Here is a 24,714-nt window from a genome sequence, read left to right as displayed (position 1 = left end):
ACAGCACTAGCTGTCCAATCTGAACTGGTTTCTTCATTAGGACATTCCCATGAATATGCAAAAAAACTGCAACAGTTCTGTAAATGGCTGGGTATATAGTTAATAGACTGGAATTGTAAAGTGTGTTTTCTCCCACAGGGCTCTGTCCTTCCTGGGAATGAGCTTGTGTCTTGCTCTCATGTTCATCTGTTCCTGGTATTATGCTATTGTGGCCATGGCGATCGCTACCTGCATCTACAAATACATTGAATACAGAGGGTAAGATTTACTTTGTTTGCAATCTTTTCTTTCTAGTCAGTTCAGTAGTCTTGCATTGCCAGACCTTCCTCCACAGCCCAGCGGAAGAAGGTCTGACTAGTCCACACAACATTCCAGGATGGGAGAAAAACGTGCTCTGGTTTATTGGCATTTCTGTAAACCAATCACAATCGTCTTGGGCGGGGCTAAGCACAATGACGGTGCCACTGCAAAATAGCCTCGGGAAGGAACTTGTTTTGGGGGAACATGTGGACGTTCTAAGGTTGTTTTAGTCGTGCAACAGAAAACTCAGATTGGACAGATAGTCTAGCTAGCTGTCTGGATTTACCCTGCAGAGATCTGAGGAGCAGTTAACCATAGTCCTCACAAATCCACCAGAGGTTAGAACGCCAACACAGAGACAGAGGAAGGGGACGGACATCCGGCCAAAAATGAGGAACATCTGGCGGATCTTCCGGCGGCACCTGAGCAATCCTATAAATGAAACGTTGTTGATATAGACTAGGCGTACAGTAAATCCTTTACAAGGAAAGTTCATATATGACAGAAGTTAGACTGCGAGACTGTGCTTACAGAAAATGAACGGAATCAAAGTGGAATAAAGTGTAAAATGTACCAAACTGATACATCAATTAAAGAATATAAAATGCTTTAAGGTACGTGTATGTGATCAGACTTCTTGACAGTTATGACTACTGGGTAAATTCCCTTCATAAGTGAGCATACATTTTAGGATCCTTCACCTGATTCTAAAATGAGCTATGTGTTGTACAGTTTTTCTCAGCCAGAGGACAGTGTGTTCCTTCAGAATAAGATGTTGAAATCTGAAAATGTAGCAGTGAGATTAAGGCCTGCTAAGCTAAACAAGAAAGGTACTTGTAGGAAGATGCTTTTTGTACTGATATATGTTTAAACACAAAATGTTCTCACAGATCTAAAGGAACTAGACTTGATCAGCAAAACACACATTTAAACCACACCCAACAGGTGTGAAAACATTGTTAGACTTTGTAAGAAATCCCACACTGGCTTTAGTTTCATACTGTGTGTTCTCATCTTTTTTGCTTCTTGGTAATGTTGATAATTCATGGTCAATCATTTGTTGGCTTTAGGGCAGAGAAGGAGTGGGGAGATGGCATCCGGGGCCTGTCTCTCAATGCTGCACGTTATGCCCTCATTCGCCTTGAGGAGGCTCCACCACACACTAAGAACTGGAGGTACTGTCTGTCTGTCTGTCTCTCTCTCTGTGTGTGTGTGGTGTGGTGTGGTGTGATGTGGTGTGGTGTGTGTGTGTGTGTGTGTGTTTGTGTGTTAGGGCCACACAATATATCGTTTTTTTATCGTCATAGCAATATCAACTGGAGCAATATGCTGTACGTATCGCGAAAGGCTGCAACATATCGCAACACTCAGAGATTCTTTTGTGTTAGTTGACAGAAAATATCAGTAGAAATCTGCCCTTCAAAATGTAACTGTCAATCTTTTTTAGTGCAATGTTCAATTTGTTCAAAAGAAATTATTTTAAATTCAACAAGCAATTTTTTTTTTAAAAAGCAGAAGTGAACTGAGTACAATTGTACTGTTTAATTATCTCAAGTAATATTGTTATTGCGATATTCAACAGCGTCGCATATTTCCTTAATATCATGCTGTGTGTGTGTGTGTGTGTGTGTGCTTCATATGGATGTGATCCCAGTTGACATAGTGCCACCTGTCACTGTTGCGGTGGACAAAAGAGAGACAGGAATAGACCCGGAGGGTGACTTTGATTAATCTCTTGGTCCTCTACCTAATCTGACAGAAGAGGTTGATGAGCCTTTATACTGTACAGAGGCCCGCACCGGCTGACCTTGTAGACTGCCTGTCCAAAAACCAAACTGTAATTTACTCTCTTGGCAGGTTCAGTGTGGATACTGGATGTTGTACAGATGGTTCTCATTGAAGTCAACTGTTTTCTGCCCCTCTTCTGTTAGTCTTGTGCCAAACACGTTTGTATGTATTGGAGCATTGTAAGATTCAACAGCGGTGGAGAAGAATTCAGATCCTTTACTTAAGTAAAAGTACTAATACCACACTGTAAAAATATGCTGTTAGAATTAAAAGTCCTGCATTGAAAATGTTACTTAAGTAAAAGTGTGTGAGTATCATCAGGAAAAAAAAGTATTAAAAGTACTCAATGCAGAAACATCCTCCCATTTTAGAAAGTGTCAAGGATCCAAACAGTTGTGTGTTGGACTTGTAGGCCGTTATATTGTTTGGTAGTTTAATTTATAATAAAACATCAGATTTTATAAACCACTGTACACTGTTGTTTTGTGTGCAAAAATCTGAATGTGTAAAGTAACTAGTAAGTAAAGCTGTCAGTAGTGGAGTAAAAAGTACAATATTTCTCTCTGAAATGTAGTGGAGTAGAAGTAGTGGCATTAAAAGAAAATACTCAAGTAAAGTACAAGTACTGCAACATTTGTACTTAAGTACAGTACTTGAGTAAATGTACTTAGTTACATTCCACCGCTGCTCTTCAACTCCAATTAAGGTCTCCCTGCATAGCTGGGTGAGAACCATGACTACTGTAATAATGTTGCCACACCTTCTCTTTACAGTGGTGTTACTTTACAAGGTAGTTGTATTAAATTATGACAGGCATTGAAAATGTGTGACGATAAAGTAATCAAAATTTGTTTTGATTTGTACACATAAAAGAATGTGTTTTTGTTTATGAACCTTCTGAGATGTAAGGATCGAGCAATCTCTCCTGTCCCTCACCACCTGCCCCCCCTCCTTTTTCTCTTCTTGTATCCAGGCCTCAGTTGCTGGTGCTCCTGAATGTTGACTCAGATCAAGGAGTCAAACACCCCCGCCTGCTGTCCCTCACCACTCAGCTGAAGGCGGGGAAAGGTCTCACGATAGCGGGGAATGTTTTAGAGGGAACCTATCTCACCAGAGATGCCGAGGCCAAGAAGGCTGAGCAGGTATATTGGAAAAGCATACACCAGCATGCAGCGTATGCATGCAGTGTATTTTAGTGCACAAGCACACATGCAAAATGCAAATGCAGGTACAAGGATATTGTCATACTTGTTGATGTTGCCTTTGCCCACAACTCTGCACACATACAACTCTGTTCTACCAAAAGTGTGATTTCAGGTTTCACAGTTGCTGATAAAACACCAATTGTGTTTTATGCTACTTCATTTATTATCTGTCCATCCATTGCTAAGCATTACAGTCAAATGAACAGAATGGTATATTTCTTTTTCGGTTTCAAATGAGCCGCACAAGCAAATCTGTTGTGTCAGTCAGGATTTACAGAATTAGGAAGCATTTTACTCCCGAAATGCAGATGAACTCTGCCATCTACTGGCCAAATATAGTAGTTCATGTGATGTTGATTCTTTTTTGCAACCTGATTTGACTGTGTCCTCAGAGGCATTTTTAATCAGTGGATTACTCTTTCTGCAAAAGCAATCATGTGCAGAAGCTGGTTTCCACATTATACAAACAGCTGTATTCATGGGCATTGTTGAGACCCACCATTATGAATTGTCCTGGAAGGATACTAATGAGAGTGCTGCAGGTTAATTTGGAGTTAGTGGTCATAATTAGACAGTGTTTTTCTCAATAGTCAGTGCTGTATCAATAATGTATGCTGTAGCTGCTGAACTCCAACAGTAAATCTTAGCACAACAGAAGCAAAGTGCAATAAATACACCAGAACTTTTTGTACTTTAACTATTACAGTCACTTATTACGATGTCGTATTGTTTATACAGTCATATGTGTCCTTCCTTTATGTCCTAAGATGCTTTGTTGATCTTAGGTTTTTATGTTGATTTAAGAATGTTTTTGTTGTGAAGCAACATATTGTATCACTATGACCAAGATAGATTTCCCCTCAGGGACAATAAAGTTTATTCTATCCATCTATCAATTTCTATGTCCTTCATACTTCATGTTTGCTTGTCATTTTGTCTTTCTCTGTCCAGAACATCAAGTCTGCCATGTCAGCAGAGCGAACAAAGGGTTTCTGCCATGTCGTAGTGTCTTCGAACCTCAGAGATGGTGTCTCCCACCTCATCCAGTCTGCGGGGCTGGGAGGCATGAAGCACAACACAGTCCTAATGGCCTGGCCTGGGAACTGGAGGCAGTCCAATGACCAGCAGTCATGGAAGAATTTCATAGGTACAGAGCGGTAGACAGTTCAAAATAAATTGAAGTATATAATTACAGAAAATGACATCTGAATTGATAAAAAAAAAATGCATAGAAAGTAATGATAATACAGCTTACGTTGCATATTTTCACAGCTGTTTATGCAATCTTTCTATTGAGATGGCAATAACATCATGTCTCATAGACAACACATACTGATTGATTAGTCTCGCTTTGCCAGCCCTTCCTCCACAGCGCTGCGGAGGAAGCTCTGACTAGTCCACACAGCATTATGGGATAGGAGAAAAATGTGATCTGGTTTATTGGCATTTCTTTAAACCAATCACAATCGTCTTGCGCGGAGCAAAGGTGCCTCTGCAAAATAGCCTCAGGAAGGAACTTGTTTTGGTGGAACATGTGTACATTCAAAAGTAGTTTTAGTCGTGCAACAGAAAACTCAGATTGGACAGATAGTCTAGCTAGCTGTCTGGATTTACCCTGCAGAGATCTGAGGAGCAGTTAACCATAGTCCTCACAAATCCACCAGAGGTTAGAACGCCAACACAAAGAAAGAGGACGGGGACGGACATCCGGCCTAAAATGAGGGACATCTGGCGTAACCTCCGGTGGCACCTGAGCAATCCCGTAAATAAACTGTCGCCGATATAGACTACTCTAATAGACACACTCAATAATATTTAAAATAGAGAAAACATTCACACAAAAAAAAGAATAATAATAATATATTACATGTCCAGGGCATGAAGTTAACTTTTTTGACCACCAGTCACTGTGGCAGGTGGATTTTTAAATCACCTGACTTTTTACCAGCCAGTTTTTTTTTTTTTTGCCTCATAAAAGGTGAAAAACAGGAATTGCTGTGTCTCTATGATCCTGTCCTGTCCTATTGATGGTAGCCTACTCATGGACATTGCGCGTCATCACGTGCTGTAATGGGGGGAGGGGGCTTGATAATCCTGCATAGGTGGAGATGAGATGACTGACAAAATCAGGAGTAGCCTACGCCACCACAACAACAAAAAAAACACTGGTGAATGCACCATAACACATGAGTTGTTGCAAAAAAGTTGCAATTTTTTTTTGTATAGTTCTTAAAAATAAATAAAAAGGAAACTTGTTTTTTTACTCTGGGCTGAGATTTTCTAGGAACCTTACCAAAAAGGCTCAGGATGCTGCAAATGTTGGTATAATATGAAAATGGCTGGTGGATTTAAGACACAAAATAATAATTTATTGAATTAATCAAATATGAACATATCTATCACTGTCAGTGGCTTGTTGATCTTTACATTGTTAGTTAATTTCCTAACCTGGGCTGGGACACATTCATACGGTTTGATAAAGTACTTATTGGACTTTAACTTATCATTGCACTTACAATAACGAGCGAATTTGACCCGTTCTCACTCCCGCTTGGTCAGTGGCTGCACGTGGGACTGCTGGGATTGTGTGAGTAATGAAAATGCGATAGGGGGCCCTGGCTGTCAATCAATGTCTTCCAGTGATGCAGGCCCCTGATTGGACCAGGCCTGTAAGCAACCGCGTACCCTGCTTACTGATAGTTACGCGTCTGAATCACTCAATTCTCATTGGCTACCTGCCAATTGCAAAATTCACCTGCATTTGGCGGGTGTTAATTCCATGCCCTGTACATGTCATTTAGTTGACACTTTTATCCACAGCGACTTATAATTGCTACATATGTCAGAGGTCACACGCCTCTGGAGCAACTAGGGGTTAACACGTTGATGGATCGCAATGGGAATTGAACCCAGATCTCCTATACCAAAGGCATGTGTCGTATCCATTGCGCCATCACCAATATATACAATTCTCTAATTTAGCCTTATATTGTGGCAGGAGAAGACATTTTACGCTGCTAGCCATGTCGTGCTTTTATCTTCCCCTAATAAAAAAGGAGGTGTAGGTAGGGAAGCCTGGTATGTGTTTTTAAAATTTCTTTTTTAAGATTTTTTATGGGCATTTATTTATATAGGACAGCTGAAGACATGAAAGGGGGGGGAATGACATGCAGCAAAGGGCCGCAGGTCGGAGTCGAACCCGCGGCCGCTGCGTCAAGGAGTAAACCTCTATATATGGGCACGCACTCTACCACCTGAGCTATCTGGGTGCCCTGAAATATTTGGTTCGTAAGTCTTCATATTTGGGACAAATACATAAGAAATGCTATTCTGTTCCGATGTCCTGGTGGCAGTGTGTAGTGTACTGACACGTTCCTCTCTTGGTCTCCACAATTTTAAAATGGCAACCTCTTTCAATTTTCAATTCTCTCTCTCTCTCTCTCTCTCTCTCTCTCTCTCTCTCTCTCTCTCTCTGTCTGTCTGTCTGTCTCTCCCCTTCTATTCATCCAGAGACGGTGCGGGAGACCACAGCAACCCATCATGCCTTGCTTGTGGCCAAGAATGTGGACAGTTTCCCCACCAACCAAGAGCGCTTAGTGGAGGGCACCATCGACGTGTGGTGGGTGGTTCACGATGGAGGCATGCTGATGCTGCTGCCCTTCCTGCTGCGACAGCACAAGGTTGGTGTGTCTTAGGTTGTGTTTATCTCTGAGATTTAACCCTTACAAATACTTTTTACATCTTTTTCATTCCTATTTTCATGTCCATGCCCAGAATTCCTCTTTCATACTCACCTATCTGTCTATCCTAGAATTCTCCATCTACAACTGACTGACTGACGATCTTGTTTTCTGTCTTTCCGTCCTTTAGGTGTGGAGGAAATGTAAGATGCGTATCTTCACCGTGGCCCAGATGGATGACAACAGCATCCAAATGAAGAAAGATCTCCAGGTGTTCCTTTACCACCTGCGACTGGATGCAGAAGTGGAAGTGGTGGAGATGGTGAGACTTTGTTTGATAAAATTAGTTCTGCACTAGGTCCTGTAATGGTAATAATGCATCCCTACATTGGAATCAGGCTCATAGTCCTCTAATACGGTGGCTTCATATGTTGAGGATGTAGGTTTTTTTAAATTCATAACACAATACGTTTGCCAATACGCTACTCTGACTTGCTACAGAAGTGTAGCGTGAACTGTAGTCTGTGTAGTAAGGTCTGGCTACACCACTGGCTACACCACACATACATTCTGGGATAGGAGAAAAAAAAACTCTCTGGGTTGTTTACATTTCTTTACACTAATCACAATCGTCTTGGGCAGTGCTAAGCTACAGACGCAGCGACAGTGGCTCTGCTAAATAGTCTCGGGAAGGAACTTGTTTTGGTGGAACATTTGCACGCAAAATTGCCACATACAATATTAAATGAAGTTGACTGTTGACACAATACAGTACAGTGAGCTGGGGGGAATTGATACAGCATAGTATCGTGATATTTTCCGTGGCAATACTGTATCGATACACAGGTGCCAAGTATCAATCTATTATTATATATGTGTTGGTCAGTTTGTCTGCTTGACAATCCCATTTTGCAGCAATAAAATTGAAGTTAGATGAACAAAACACTTCAATTTTTTAGATAAAACAGATGTTTACAAAGTTTCCTTTTGGGGACTACATTTGAAATTGGTAATTGGTAATACATTGCAATATATCGCAGAACATTTCAATATGTTAAAATCGTAATAATATCGTATCGTGACATAGGTATCGGGATGATATCGTATCGTGAGGCCTCTGGTGATTCCCACCCCTACCGTGAGCTATTTAAATTAGCTGATACATAGTTAAACCTCATTTGCTCTCACCAGTGTACTTTGTCCACAGCAATCCCACAAAAACGTCCCAGTTAGAGAGGAAATGCCCTAAACATATTCTTTGTAAATCTTTACAATCATTCACTGAAAGAACCAAGCTGGCCTGCCTTGTTGCACAATCGACATTTTCTTCAAAACTTGCCATTTTCAGCGTGAAGCTTGCTAGCTCGAAGTTTGTTGTTGTTTCCCGAAGTGAAGGGATTTTGAGAGTGGTAACACACAGAGAGCGGAAGGAGAGGGACAGGGCCTGACAGGGCCTACCATCCGGTGCATGGCTCACACGCCCAATTTTAGTCAATTATCCTGGAAATGTACTTCCGTCGATCCAGACTACATGAGCTCTAGCATGAAGTAGGTCATTTATCACCTTTCAGTATGAGAGCACCTGAGTGTGTCACATAGCGCTGAACACTGCCAGAACAAGTTAAACCTCACCTATTTTGTATTCTTAAAGGGCCGGGAAGTTCCATCCATGATTGTTGTATAAATGAACAATATTTCTTTTACAGTTATTATTTATGTTGTCATCTCTTTGTTTGCAAGAAATCTATGATTTGGATACAATCTGGAAGTACTGTAAGACAACCCTGTACCAAGGATCAGTAAATAGATGTTATTAATTCTAGGGGCAATACCTAGGACTTTATTCTTTAGTTTGGATACCAAACAGTAAGAGAAACCTGAAAGAGAAACAACAGTAACAAACTGCTGTGAGGAGTTGGTGTTGACATTGGAGAACTGTTCAGCATCAGCAGAGGTGTTGCTCCAAATTGTATTGACAACTTTCTGTCCTCTCCTGTGCAGCATGATAACGACATCTCAGCCTTCACCTATGAGAAGACACTGGTGATGGAGCAGAGGTCTCAGATGCTGAAACAGATGCAACTTTCCAGGACTGAGAGGGAGAGGGAGGTAATGTTGCTCTACCTGAACACAACCCGGCACTCACAGTCACTTTGTCTCCGTAGTTTCATTCTAATTCAACACAAGTGAATGCAGGATTTATATCGTGTGTCTTAGATACTAATACGATTAGCTCATAAACATCTTCAAGAAGATGGCATTGATTGTTACTGAATGCTGTTTGCAATTTGCTCTCTGTTAAGCTTGATTTATGGTTCTGCGGGTTCGCTCTACGCAGAGTTTACACCGTAACCTACGTAAGTGGCCTGAGGTTTATACCTATACCTACCTACCTATATAGTCTGCGTCGTTCTAGCGTATCTCTTTAAGGGAATAGCAGAGCCAGCATGTGTGTACGCGTGGGGAATGTGAGGTAGAGCGAGTGAGAGAGTGACAGGGATTAGCTTCGAAACGCGTACCAACTTTGGAGGCATAGTCGGTACCACGGTCGGAAATTTGTAGCAGGAAAAGTCAACCCTCTCCTTGATTTCATGTTGTTTACGGAGAAGGACAACCCGCATATGAGTAAAAGGAAATGCAACGCTACCAAGCCACGGCCGAGCGGTTCCAATCACAGTTGTTGCGTTCTGCGTCCCCCGCGACGTGTAGTTACATCTTTTGAGAGGTGCACGTCAGGCTACGCCGGAGGGTCCGTGTCTACGCGTACCTACGACGTAGGTTTAACGCAGGACCATAAATTGGGCTTTAGTGTGTTAGTGTTAACAGCATAAACATCTACTATAAGTAGCTTTAATATCACACAGGTCCGATTATACAGTCTGTAAAGCGAGCTCTTTCTTTCCATAAATAACAACACAGATAAATCCAAACAGTATTTTAGTAAATCTGGCCTACCGCTACGTTACATGACAATTGGCTCCTCTCCTTGTTCATCTGCCATCGCCTGTCTGGGCCACGCCACACCGCTCAGATTCAGAGTATCACTGACGAATCGCGTAGCTCAATCCGGAGGAAGAACCAGGGCGCTGCCCAGAGCACGAACCTCAGCACGCAGTCCTCAACGGTGGAGGACACTCACGAGGACGAGGTAGCCAACGTTGTCAACCCCACTGTCCCTCCCTGTTAGACACCCAAAGCTGTCTTCACAAAGCTGGATCTCTGGCTACAGTTTTTGCTTGGCCTTTGACAGTTTTAATGACTTTTATCATCATCATGGTTTAAAATCTGGACTAAGAATATAAACTTGTACGCCCTTATTTAGCACATGTCAAAAATAGATGTGCAAGTGGTCAGTCATACATAAAGTAGATCACACACTCTAGTGTGTGCATCAGACTGTGATGTATACATTATAATTAACCCACAGAGGGTAAAGGAAGGATGGAGGAGTAGGAGTCCTGCTATGGTTAAAAATTAGTTTGTATTTCATTTTACACTGTATGACATTTTTACTCAATTTGATTTCGTCCTCCAAACTGTTCAGATAGCATCATCTCGTACATCTGACAATTAAAAAACCACAAATCCAGACTGGCTCGACTGCTGTATAGTCACTAAGAGCTGCTTTGTGAACACCAGCCCATTGCACCTTGAAACTGCAGCCTGACCTCCCATCACCTCCATAATCCCACCTCATCCCCACGTGAGAGGAAGGAGTGGACAGAATTGTCTCAAATAAGCCTGTAACAATTATTACATTATTGTCTAATTGTCCATTTTTTTTTACATAATCGCTGTTTCTTTCTTTAACCGCGATGAATTATTATATAAGTGATTATTAGTCTGACTATTTTTATTATTATTTCAATTGTTAGTTGTTTGCACGTTAATGTTTTTTTTATGTATAAAGAGCCGTAGTTTACTTTATAGGCTGTGTATTTGTGTTATGACGTTATCTGGGTCACATAACAGTGATATAACCAAACGATGGATCCAGAATTCATTTAAAACTTTGATTTTTTTTTTAATAGTAATAAATAAAGAACTATTTTTAAATTTGACCGAAAGAGACAATTATATTGGTAATCACAACTATTTCTGAGACAATTAATTTGACAGCAACATTTGGAAATGTTACAGTTCTAGCCTCAGAAACCTGAAAATTGAATCAAACATTTTTACTGCTGTTGATTGAGCATAACAGCCTGACAGGGCAGCGACCCAGGCTGTTTATACTCACCGTTCTGACTTGACAATACTGTACTCTCTTTGTGCACTTAAGCTTAACCCCCTGTCATCTCCCACCCTCCTGCCACTCATACCTGTAACCCATGTCCATGCTGTACAGTAACAGTCACAGCTGGCATAACGGGAAATGCTTTCTGTTCCAGAAACTACCACATAGCCTCCCTTCTACATGTATTGAAGGACAATGAAGACATTGAAAACTGAGTATTTGAATCAGTAAGCCCTATGTTTATATAGTCAGTCTGCTGTTTTATGAACACTGCCTGCGTTTTATGAAGATTTATTATGCCTTTATCAAATGTGAACTGGTACCAAGGAGCACAGAGGCCATAATCCTTATATTTTATGATGACAGATAATAATAACCCCATCATTTATTGTTATCCTTTGTCTTTGGCTGTGGCTGTATAAATGTTGACACTGTACTCTGTAGCACAGACACAGTAACAGAAGAGAAGAAAGTTGTGACCAGTGTAATGAAACTAGATTATACGTTATATAATAATGATGTACAGTATGTTAATCCTAATCTGCCATGCTACAGCTGTGCTGTATTACCGCTGCACTATCCCTGCATTATAGGCTTGTTTATATTTGTTTAAGTTTCATATTTTAAGCATGTGTAGTAATCTTTGGAAGCCCTGTATCCATTTTAAACACTTGGATAACATCATATTGTACCATAGTGGTGGAATGTAACTAAGTACATTTACTCTAGTACTGTACAAAAAGTCCAAATGTGGAGGTACTTGTACTTTACTTGAGTCTTTTCTTTTCATGCCACTTTCTACTTCTACTCCGCTACATTTCAGAGAGAAGTATTGTACTTTTTACTCCACTACATTCATCTGTTACAGCTTTAGTTACTAGTTACTTTACACATTAAGATGTTGCACATAAAACACATGTAGTTTATAAAATACGATATTATATTATAAATTAAACAATGTAACGGCCTACAAGTCCAGCTGAATTGATTAGCCCATTAAACACTTAGTTGATTGACAGAACTGTTTTCATCCTTTACAGTTTCTAAAACTCTGCATTGAGTACTTTTACTTTTAATACTTTAAGATCATTTTCCTGATGATACATACACACTTTTACTAAGGTAACATTTTCAATGCAGGACTTTTACTTGTAACAGAGTATTTTTACAGTGTGGTATTAGTACTTTTACTTCTTAAGTAAAGGATCTGAATACTTCTTCCACCACTGCTGTACCTTCCTAGCCCGGATCATTCCTACCTCCACTGCTCTGTTCCTGTCAGTCACCCATACATGTTGTGTTTCAACCCTTAGCTGGGGCCTTCAGTCTGCCCAGAGAAACTTTATCTTGTAATGTCCAATGTATATTTGCTCTTTTATGGTCCATGTGTGTTGTCATTGTTGTAACAGCTGAACAGGTTTGTATTATTCTCGTTATTCTCTAGCATGGTTTCACCCAACGTGCATGAACTTGTAGAAGAAATGTTGTTGGTTTCCCTTCTTCCTAGGTCCCGGTTTTCTTTCTCACTGGCCAATCTGTAACTTTTTTTGCACCATTTATTCACTTCATTTTTGTATTTCTTACTCCTATTTCTCTCCATTAATTCCTTTGTGGTTCTGTGATTATCTTGGACTCCCTCCTTGTTATCCTCATTATTTCATTCCTTAGAGTCCTGGTTATTGTTTTGTACGGAAGACGATTAGGGCCACATGTGAAAACATGTATTTGAGTTCTGAGTTTAGTCTCAGAATTCAGACTTTTAAAAAAAAAGAAATTATTTGAAGTTTAAAAAAAAGAAGTCTCAGAATTCTGACTTTAAACTCAGAACTCAATAAAGGTTTTCACATGTGGCCTTAATCCTCTTCCATAGCTTTGTTACCACCTTTCCTTGTTTATATCGCTTCTTCCATTCTGTCGTCTCTCCCCTGAAATAGCTCCTGGTTGATACTTGATTTCCTCATCCTTCTCTCTAGGCCCAGCTCATCCATGACAGAAACACAGCGTCTCACGCTGCCATAAATGACAAGGCCGACGCTGGGCCCGATCGGGTTCACATGACCTGGACCAAGGACAAGCTCTTCACAGAGCGTAATCGTAACCGCGAGTACAATGCCAATGTGGCTGTACGCGACATGTTCAACATGAAACCGTAAGTATATTGTTTGTTTAAACACCACTTAAAAGAAAACCTCTGTACATTCATAGCTTAGGGGGCTAAAAAGAAGGAAAAGTGAAAGTTTTGCCTTGTGGATCTGTAACTTTAAGGAGTGTCAAGTCTACTGTATATGCTATTGAAAACGAATGTAAAGCTGGTGGTGAAAAGATGGTGTTATCGCATATGCCTTGTGAGAGACATTCGCACCATTTTGAATACCGTTTCACAAGTTTAAAATATCAAAATATTTAGTATGTTTAAGTATTAAAAGAAAGTTAAACCTCACCTAAATAAAGTATGGATGCTCGATTATGGAAAAAAAAATCCTAATCACGAATCATTTTGGTCAATAAATAAAAATTGAGATCACGATTATTGAACACGATTACTAATTTCCTTTTGGGAAGATGTTGCAATTATTGAACTTAGGGGGCTTTCACACCTACTTTGTTTGGTATTTTGTTTTCAGTTTGATCCGAATCAAAATTCCATGTGTGAAACCTCCCCCGGACCAAACGGACGAAATTTGGTCTGGCCAAAGAGGTAGTCTCGGTGCGGATCAAGCTGAACCATGGAGCGGTTTGTTTCTAGTGAGAAAGCATTTTTTGGATGGTTCAGACTTTTGGACCAAATACAGGAAGCTCTGGCAGACTATCATCGTGTTATAAGACCGGGGAGCGAAAATGAAAATTCATTAGGGAACTCAATGACTAGTACTTGTTGCCTGCTCTGGTTGGGTTGGTTAGGTTTAGGCAAGAGGAGTGTTGGGTTTAGGCAAGAGGAGTGGGATTGGTTATGGTTAGGGTAAGAATGTCAGGGCGAGCCTATCAGGGAGGAGTCTTACCGGATCAAATGTATACCATGTAACAAACACATGAACCTTGGTTCAGACTTTCAGGTGTGAAAGCCCCCTTAAAAAACAAGTGAAACAGTCAAACAAATCAAGAATGAAGACATCTTAAGCTATGAAATTTCCCTTAATACTTTTCCCGTTTTAACTTTTTTTTTTTAACACAAGACAAAATAAGAGTTTACATGCAAAATGTGATGTGCAAAATAATTGTCTTTCTCGACTACTCATGTTTTTTGTGATCGTTAGGAAATCGTACCCGCGAATAAAATTGGATTAAATGCACAGTGCCGAGTACTGCCCTAATGTGCAGGGTAAACCACATCACATCGAGTACTGACAATGCTTCAGGATGGTGCCAAAGCTTCTGAGCCTGACAGGCTGAAATGGGACGACTCACTGCATGCCGTGTGCAATCAGGCTGCATTTGGCGTGGGTGTGCATGTGTGTACACTTTCAGCCATTTCAGTCTTAGTGCATGGCCAGACCACATGCACACCTCTTCGCTGTTTAGACTAACACCTTCTCATCCCATACTGTCCATACTACCAATGTGTGGACTTCATCAGGTGTGTCCCGGTCCACTTATATTGGATCTCACAGGGTTTTGGGTATATCACTGTTATGTGACCCAGACAATGTAATAACACAAATAGAATCTTTATTATCATAAAACATTTTTTTTCCGACCAATAATTACTGATATAATTACAATTTGGCACATCTAAACAAAATCAAATACCATCAATTGCCATCAACAGTCATACCCCAAAGAAACTGCCATTATGTAAAAACAAAATTGACAATTAGACAATTATTATGAATTAATACTTGTTACAGGCCTAACACAGGACAGAAAGAAATGGAGGCTACTTTTTCATAAAGCCTCACCACACACATCAAACGGCTCCATGTCACTTTTGGGGGGTTTAATGGGTCACCTTTTGGTGTCACAACGAGCCTCTTGGGACAGGTGGAAGCATGCGGTGTGGTGGAGAGAGCTGGAGAGCTGATCTAGGAAGCATCTAAGCCTGTTTCTGTTGTTCTGTCCCATTTTCCTCCTTCTAGAGAGTGGGAGAGTCTGTAAGTCGCAGTTTTTTTGTTTTTGCTCTAGGCCGTATGTGTGTACTGCTGCTGTGGTGACTGTAGCTTTGTTCAGTGTCCTCCAGCTCGTGGTCGCACTTCTGTGTGTGTGTGTGTGTGTGTGTGTGTGTGTGTGTGTGTGTGTGTGTGTGTGTGTGCGCGCGCGCATCTTTGTTTGTGTGTCCTAATATGCATGGTCTTCCAGTTCAAACAGTCTTAATTTGCATGTACTGTTGAAGACATTGCTTGTATGCATGAGCAACTTTGTGCTTTCCAGTTACCTTTTTTAAAAGTCATGAGCAAATACAAAAAAACATTTTTAATTTGGTGTTGACATGAAAATCTAAAATGTTTTCTTCTCATTCAGTAGCATGGAAAGCAGAATTTTGTGAATTAGTTTTTCTGCTTAATGTAAGTTGTCTTCTGGCAGTCGACGTCATGTGCTTTTATCGCTTTTGATCTAACAATGTGAATGTGACGATAAAGAGGCAACGTTTAAAGAGATAGGAGATGGGAGATGCTATTTTTGACAGTGGTAGCCATTAATAAACAGGATTCAATTAATTTGAAAGACTACAGCATGTATAATTGACTATGACACACTCAGAAATAATAAACACCAAATGACTTTAGGGTGTGATACTGCGTGTCCCTTTTGTCTTAAAATGCTGCCTCTTTATTTGGAATGTAATACCCTTCAGTCTCCGTGCCTTGTGTTCTCATTTGTGTCTTTGGCTAACATACAGAATGCTTTAACTAAAATGTGGTTATGTGTTATACTGGTGTTTTCTCTAGAAGTACACAGTGTGTTGGTGATGTTTTAATTCATAAGCAAGTTGGAAAAAACATTTTAGTTAGATTAGTTTTTCCGTTATACAAAGACTCCTGAGAAGCAGAGCTCGTTCTCGCTGAGTTTTCCAGCTGCTTGGTAAATAAATGTATTATTCATTTAAAGAGGAAGGCATAATCAAGTGCTGGCTCAAAGGATTAAGATTTTTAAAATATTGTTTTCCAGTGCGCAGCTCCTGTTTTTCCAAAGGAAAGCTGCCATATTGCCACAATAGGCTTTTGTCACAGAAGACATTTTGACATGCCGCGGTAGGGAAGGCACAGGTGTACATGATAAAATGACTCATGGCTGAATTCCATTTAGCTGCTTCAGTTTCAGGGTCCTGGTATTTTTCTTTTTTTATTAAAAAAATGTTTATTATTATTACTATTAAGGACAGGTTCTTACCCCCAATTTCCACCAGTTGCGGAACGTCTGCGGCGGAGTCGTTACATTTCCATTAAAGTCAGTGTGTGTATTTCCACACTGACTGCAGAACGTCTGCGTCCTTACTCCGTCCCAGCTCCGGCGATCCGCAGCCCTCCGGAGCAGATACGCAGAGCTTCTATTTTTGCCGGACGCCGGAGAGCTCCGCAGCAATTCAGCACATGGCAGATAGTGCGGGACAGGAAGTCAAGCACAGAAACAAAATAAAACATCCGGTTAATTTTCAAAGTAAAATACACCGTGCTCATAGCGGATCATATTTCCCTGCACTACACCTTGAAAACACAGCACAGAGTTGTTTCCCCTCTACTCCTCTGGATGGAAACAAACTGTTGTTGGTTTTGTGGTTCTATTCTACATGAATTTGCGAGATCTCGTGGGTCCTCGTGACTACAGCTGTCAGTCATGGCCGCAGCCATACCGCAACAAATACGGACCTGGTGGGTGTTGACGGATGGCGGAGCACGCAGCCGGCACGCAGCGGAGCCGGTCCGCAGACGTTCCGCATTCGGTGGAAATCCAGGGTTATTTACGATGGCAGCCTGACAAGTGGCAAAGCCACTTAGGGGAAGGGAACGAGGGCTAGGAAATAAAGTACATCAGACACACAAAGTTTTAAAATGACATTAATACAAATTTAAAATATAACACAGACAGCAGTCAACACGTATAAAAAGAGAAGCACACATGGGTGAGTAATTGTTCCTGTCATACGCGTAATTTACGGGGGGGATGTGGAAGTCAAGCTCAATGTTTTTGACAGTTTTTTTGCTTTTTTCAAGAGTTTTTTTGGACACTTTTTTTTTGTATTTTTGTCCAAGTCTTTGGCAAAAAAATTTAAATACATGCATACGTGTCCCGGGACCTCCCTAGATAGTTGGAGATCTCAACCCCCCCATCCCCCCCTCATCCAATGTTGAACCCAAAGTTACGCCCTTGGTTCCTGCACTGTCACGCTGTCATGACTTACTGGGACACTTGAATAAAACCGAGCCATAGCTAATGTTATTAGTATCACCTGTGCTTTTCCTACTATGACAAGTCAAAAGCTGTGTCCCAAATCCATACTACATACTACTTCTATACAATGTGTATTACATACCAGTCATCATATATACTTGCTTTGTTTGTATACTATTTTAGCAGTTAATAAGCATAACTTTAGAACACCATTTTATATTTATAGTAACAGTAAATGATACAATATCCAGTATGTGACAGTGGATGTCAATCATATGAAGTCTTAATAGTCATTTTTTTGTATTTCAAGATGTTTTTGGAGCCGTTTTACCACCACCAAAAAGTAGAGACAGTAGAGACTGAAGATAGAGTGACTTTTGTCACTTTTCTATTGTCAACACACAATATACTCAAACCCTCCTTCTAATCAGTATGTAGTATGGAACTGAGAAAGCTATGGGACAACTAGGTATGCCATGAAAAAGGCCTTTTGTAGTTTTATACGATTTCCGTGATTACCTAAATCTAAATCTCTACAAACCTTCAGTGCACAGAGAGAAATGTCTTGCACAATGCATCTCTAGTTTCACATTTTGATGAACCCCTGAAGGCTATAGTACAGTAGTACACTTTCTCATGAGAACTGGAGAAGTCCCAGCAAACACCTATCACCACTGTTTCCCACCTTATCCCTAATGAAATGTAGGGGTAAGTTTAGTCATTAAAGTGTTATTCAGTGCTTTCCTTTCCCACTGTGACATTCTCATCAAAACTAGGAACCAATCCAATGTTCGCCGGATGCACACAGCTGTCAAGATGAACGAGGTGGTGGTCAACAAGTCGCAGGGGGCTCACCTGGTTCTGCTCAACATGCCCGGACCACCAAGGAACAGAGGAGGAGACGAAAACTGTATCCTTTAGAGCAGCTATAGTACATGCTTTTACAATAAAAACTGTATTAAATGGCAACGTGACAATGTGAATTATCAACTAAATCTGCAGCTCCCCTCAGCTTTACAGAGCTTTATAGTGAGTTTCTGTCGGGCCCACAACTTTACTGTTTACGGCAGTGAAAATCTTTTCTTAAAGGTCCTATGACATGCTGCTATTTGGATGCCCCTAATTGGGTCCCCTAATACTGTATCTGAAGTCTCTTTTATATAAGCCTTGGTGGTCCCCTAATACTGTATCTGAAGTCTCTTTTATATAGACCTTAGTGGTCCCCTAATACTGTATCTGAACAACAAATACTGGACCTGGTGGGTGTTGACGGACGGCGGAGCACGCAGCCGGCACGCAGCGGAGCCGGTCCGCAGACGTTCCGCATTCGGTGGAAATCCAGGGTTATTTACGATGGCAGCCTGACAAGTGGCAAAGCCACTTAGGGGAAGGGAACGAGGGCTAGGAAATAAAGTACATCAGACACACAAAGTTTTAAAATGACATTAATACAAATTTAAAATATAACACAGACAGCAGTCAACACGTATAAAAAGAGAAGCACACATGGGTGAGTAATTGTTCCTGCCATACGCGTAATTTACGGGGGGGATGTGGAAGTCAAGCTCAATGTTTTTGACAGTTTTTTTGCTTTTTTCAAGAGTTTTTTTGGACACTTTTTTTTTGTATTTTTGTCCAAGTCTTTGGCACATTTTTTTAAATACATGCATACGTGTCCCGGGACCTCCCTAGATAGTTGGAGATCTCAACCCCTCCATCCCCCCCTCATCCAATGTTGAACCCAAAGTTACGCCCTTGGTTCCTGCACTGTCACGCTGTCATGACTTACTGGGACACTTGAATAAAACCGAGCCATAGCTAATGTTATTAGTATCACCTGTGCTTTTCCTACTATGACAAGTCAAAAGCTGTGTCCCAAATCCATACTACATACTACTTCTATACAATGTGTATTACATACCAGTCATCATATATACTTGCTTTGTTTGTATACTATTTTAGCAGTTAATAAGCATAACTTTAGAACACCATTTTATATTTATAGTAACAGTGAATGATACAATATCCAGTATGTGACAGTGGATGTCAATCATATGAAGTCTTAATAGTCATTTTTTTGTATTTCAAGATGTTTTTGGAGCCGTTTTACCACCACCAAAAAGTAGAGACTGAAGATAGAGTGACTTTTGTCACTTTTCTATTGTCAACACACAATATACTCAAACCCTCCTTCTAATCAGTATGTAGTATGGAACTGAGAAAGCTATGGGACAACTAGGTATGCCATGAAAAAGGCCTTTTGTAGTTTTATACGATTTCCGTGATTACCTAAATCTAAATCTCTACAAACCTTCAGTGCACAGAGAGAAATGTCTTGCACAATGCATCTCTAGTTTCACATTTTGATGAACCCCTGAAGGCTATAGTACAGTAGTACACTTTCTCATGAGAACTGGAGAAGTCCCAGCAAACACCTATCACCACTGTTTCCCACCTTATCCCTAATGAAATGTAGGGGTAAGTTTAGTCATTAAAGTGTTATTCAGTGCTTTCCTTTCCCACTGTGACATTCTCATCAAAACTAGGAACCAATCCAATGTTCGCCGGATGCACACAGCTGTCAAGATGAACGAGGTGGTGGTCAACAAGTCGCAGGGGGGCTCACCTGGTTCTGCTCAACATGCCCGGACCACCAAGGAACAGAGGAGGAGACGAAAACTGTATCCTTTAGAGCAGCTATAGTACATGCTTTTTACAATAAAAAACTGTATTAAATGGCAACGTGACAATGTGAATTATCAACTAAATCTGCAGCTCCCCTCAGCTTTACAGAGCTTTATAGTGAGTTTCTGTCAGGCCCACAACTTTACTGTTTACGACAGTGAAAATCTTTTCTAAGGTCTATGACATGCTGCAATTTGGATGCCCCTAATTGGGTCCCCTAATACTGTATCTGAAGTCTCTTTTATATAAGCCTTGGTGGTCCCTAATACTGTATCTGAAGTCTCTTGCATAGACCTTAGTGGTCCCCCTAATACTGTATCTGAAGTCTCTTTTATATAGACCTTAGTGGTCCCCTAATACTGTATCTGAAGTCTCTTTTATATAGGCCTTAGTGGTCCCCTAATACTGTATCTGAAGTCTCTTTTATATAGGCCTTAGTGGTCCCCTAATACTGTATCTGAAGTCTCTTTTATATAGGCCTTAGTGGTCCCCTAATACTGTATCTGAAGTCTCTTTTATATAGGCCTTAGTGGTCCCCTAATACTGTATCTGAAGTCTCTTTTATATAGACCTTAGTGGTCCCCTAATACTGTATCTGAAGTCTCTTTTATATAGGCCTTAGTGGTCCCCTAATACTGTATCTGAAGTCTCTTTTATATAGGCCTTAGTGGTCCCCTAATACTGTATCTGAAGTCTCTTTTATATAGACCTTAGTGGTCCCCTAATACTGTATCTGAAGTCTCTTTTATATAGACCTTAGTGGTCCCCTAATACTGTATCTGAAGTCTCTTTTATATAGGCCTTAGTGGTCCCCTAATACTGTATCTGAAGTCTCTTTTTATATAGGCCTTAGTGGTCCCCTAATACTGTATCTGAAGTCTCTTTTATATAGGCCTTAGTGGTCCCCTAATACTGTATCTGAAGTCTCTTTTATATAGGCCTTAGTGGTCCCCTAATACTGTATCTGAAGTCTCTTTTATATAGACCTTAGTGGTCCCCTAATACTGTATCTGAAGTCTCTTTTATATAGACCTTAGTGGTCCCCTAATACTGTATCTGAAGTCTCTTTTATATAGACCTTAGTGGTCCCCTAATACTGTATCTGAAGTCTCTTTTATATAGACCTTAGTGGTCCCCTAATACTGTATCTGAAGTCTCTTTTATATAGACCTTAGTGGTCCCCTAATACTGTATCTGAAGTCTCTTTTATATAGACCTTAGTGGTCCCCTAATACTGTATCTGAAGTCTCTTTTATATAGACCTTAGTGGTCCCCTAATACTGTATCTGAAGTCTCTTTTATATAGACCTTAGTGGTCCCCCTAATACTGTATCTGAAGTCTCTTTTATATAGACCTTAGTGGTCCCCTAATACTGTATCTGAAGTCTCTTTTATATAGGCCTTAGTGGTCCCCTAATACTGTATCTGAAGTCTCTTTTATATAGACCTTAGTGGTCCCCCTAATACTGTATCTGAAGTCTCTTTTATATAGGCCTTAGTGGTCCCCTAATACTGTATCTGAAGTCTCTTTTATATAGGCCTTAGTGGTCCCCCTAATACTGTATCTGAAGTCTCTTTTATATAGACCTTAGTGGTCCCCTAATACTGTATCTGAAGTCTCTTTTATATAGACCTTAGTGGTCCCCTAATACTGTATCTGAAGTCTCTTTTATATAGGCCTTAGTGGTCCCCTAATACTGTATCTGAAGTCTCTTTTATATAGACCTTAGTGGTCCCCTAATACTGTATCTGAAGTCTCTTTTATATAGACCTTAGTGGTCCCCTAATACTGTATCTGAAGTCTCTTTTATATAGACCTTAGTGGTCCCCTAATACTGTATCTGAAGTCTCTTTTATATAGGCCTTAGTGGTCTCCTAATACTGTATCTGAAGTCTCTTTTATATAGACCTTAGTGGTCCCCTAATACTGTATCTGAAGTCTCTTTTATATAGACCTTAGTGGTCCCCTAATACTGTATCTGAAGTCTCTTTTATATAGACCTTAGTGGTCCCCTAATACTGTATCTGAAGTCTCTTTCTGAAATTCAGCCTTGGTGCAGAATTACAGCCACTAGAGCCAGTCCCACAATGAGCTTTCCTTAGGATGTGCCATTTCTGTGTCTGTAGCTATTGATGAGGAGAGAGGGGGGGCAAGGTGGAGGGTGGGGGTGTGGCCTTGACCTGCTTCACTTGTTTTCAAGCCATGATGTCTCTCTCTCTTTCTCATGGGCGGGCTAAATTCTCTGGGTGGGCAAAGCAGAGAAAGGAGAGGTAACCTTTCCCCTTATGACGTCATAAAGGGAAGATTCCAGATCGGCCCATCTGAGCTTTCATTTTCTCAAAGGCAGGGATATGATGTGGTACAGGATGAAATTGTGTTGCTCACTGTAACTTCTCTGTACGTTTTATTTCTTGACTGCTCTTCTCAGACATGGAGTTCCTGGAGGTTCTCCTCGAAGGTCTGAACCGGGTCCTCCTGGTGCGAGGCGGCGGCCGCGAAGTCATCACCATCTACTCTTAACAAAAAAACAAAACCTCTCACGCCCCACCCTGCACACGGGCTGTTGCCATGGATACCGGTCACCAGGCCAGAAGCCTAATTTGTTTTGTTTTTATGAAGGGCGGGGTTGTTGGAAGGCGGGACCACTTGTGATTGGCAGATGGTTTGAAGGACCCCAGGATGAAGGAAACGGCGTTGAATCGGTTGACTGTCTGAGAGAGCGGCCACAGTGTGTGTCCACGCTGGGCCACAGCAGCCCTGCATGTGGAAGATAGAGCATAGAGACACTTTATATTGTTCGTTTAACTCTGAAAAACATTATGTCCTGTTACATGTTCATATTCTTTCCCTCTTGTGTCGATGTTGTCATGCTACTGGCACTCACTGTTTAAAGAAAAGCAAAGAAGTGTGTGCTGATGATATGAACCTCGTAGTCTTTATGTTTACTGGGCCTGAGAAAAAAAACATGCACAGAGACACAAGTTACATAACAACTCATACAGGATTTTCAATATTACAGTTTGGTGGTCTGTATGTTCTGCATCACCATTTGTGCTAAATGTTTTCATTTTAAATAATTAGGAAACTGGCTTCAGTCTGAACTACAGAGAGGGCGGGCAGTCTGTTTAGAAGCTTCTAGAACGTCCTGGTTGGGGTTGCAGAGCCGTCAACGTTGTCCTCCCTAAAGCAGCATTTGTAGTTGGAGTGTTCTGTAGTTGTTCGCCTTTTCAATGAGGGCCGGGAGTCCAGGAGGATGCTGAACGTGCACCACATGTTGGATCACCTTCTGTTAAGTGGATGGGAGCCGTTTTAGATATCTGGTACTGATATGTGATCTTGAACATCTCCCACCCTCAAAGGACACTGTTGTTTTATTAGGGAAAACAGCCATAGTTAGTATTCTAGGACCCTTTGTAAGCTTTATAGAATTACATATTAAACGCACATGTATACATATTTATGGTGACTGAAGTAGTGTTCAGTTGGGAGTAACTATAGATTTCTTTTTTTTTTAATCCAAGGGCTGTTTGACAGCACGCAGTAGCTTAATGAAATAGTCGATTGGCTAATTGGTTTGCACATTAAATGTTTATTTTTCCCTCAGAATTATTGTTGGCATTTAACAAATTGCTAAATGTAAAAGCACAAATTGACACGTCAATTAATGTAGTTCTTCACCTATCGGCGTAGTTGCAGCACTGTTGACTTTGCACTATCGATCGTTTAGGATTTAATTCATCGTGTACTCTCACCTGGTTCTATCGCCTACACTTGACGCTGGTCAAAACACCGCTACATTCTTCTTACATAGGTGGAGCGAGATACTCATAAATGAGCTCCTGAAAAGAGGATGCAGACAGCAAGTAATTCCATTCTATCTAATACTTGTGTTTCAATGTTGTTTTTATAATGTTTTACCGAACACTCTTCAGGCTTTGAGTCCCAGACTGAGTAGATTAATTGTAATGAGCATGTGTAGGATTAAAAGTGCCAAAATGACAACAACAAAAAAAAAGAAACTGTGTGAGTATTATGCAGTAGCCACAGCTTTGACAATCGTTAAAAAATGAAAAGCACAAGTTTTTTTTAAATCTTTTGATAGTGCTCATCCCTGACTGCATTCTTTTAAAATTCAGCAAAGTAATAATTGAGTCAATGGAACTCATAGTGCATTTAAACCCATCTAACATGGGCTAAATGCTGCAAAAAGATTTTGTGTAAGAGTAAAGAGGAAAAGCAACTCTTTCTCGTGTATCTCCACAGTTTCTTTTTTTTCCTTCAAATTAGCTGTGCAGTATTTTGTAAAGCAGAAAGTTGTATTATCCTGCACTTCTTTGCAGGGAAATGAGGACTTCTGATTGTCAGTTATGCAACATCAGTGTTTTATTGTGTTTTGTTCAGTTTTTCATGTATGCCTGTGTAACTATATAGTTGTGGTCTATGTAGTGTTTGTTACATTATAATTGATCCTCTGTAACTTTGTGTTGTTCATTT

At 40.5% G+C, this 24,714-nt stretch overlaps 1 protein-coding gene across 6 annotated transcripts in view; it reads left to right on the top strand.

Annotated features, from left to right (window-relative positions):
- Positions 1–24,714, top strand: part of slc12a7b (solute carrier family 12 member 7b) — a 108,452-nt gene that overhangs the window by 82,877 nt on the left and 861 nt on the right. For 3 of the 6 annotated variants that reach the window (XM_078281169.1, XM_078281171.1, XM_078281172.1), the window contains 10 exons: positions 139–258; positions 1,371–1,475; positions 3,062–3,230; positions 4,245–4,440; positions 6,804–6,973; positions 7,164–7,295; positions 8,975–9,082; positions 13,184–13,359; positions 15,284–15,298; positions 18,311–18,470. In XM_078281169.1, coding sequence (XP_078137295.1) covers positions 139–258; positions 1,371–1,475; positions 3,062–3,230; positions 4,245–4,440; positions 6,804–6,973; positions 7,164–7,295; positions 8,975–9,082; positions 13,184–13,359; positions 15,284–15,298; positions 18,311–18,455 — 1,336 coding nt within the window. In that variant the 3' untranslated portion in view covers positions 18,456–18,470. Of the gene's footprint in view, positions 1–138; positions 259–1,370; positions 1,476–3,061; positions 3,231–4,244; positions 4,441–6,803; positions 6,974–7,163; positions 7,296–8,974; positions 9,083–10,004; positions 10,122–13,183; positions 13,360–15,283; positions 15,299–18,310; positions 18,471–22,648 lie in introns of those variants that run through there. The other 3 variants (XM_078281173.1, XM_078281174.1, XM_078281170.1) reach the window with 3 other exon arrangements.

This window comes from Sander vitreus, chromosome 22 (genome assembly GCF_031162955.1).
Source record: "Sander vitreus isolate 19-12246 chromosome 22, sanVit1, whole genome shotgun sequence".
NCBI classification, from domain to species: Eukaryota; Metazoa; Chordata; class Actinopteri; order Perciformes; family Percidae; genus Sander; species Sander vitreus.
The sequence above is the reverse complement of the archived record's forward strand: the minus strand, read 5'-3'. Positions and strand labels throughout refer to the sequence as shown.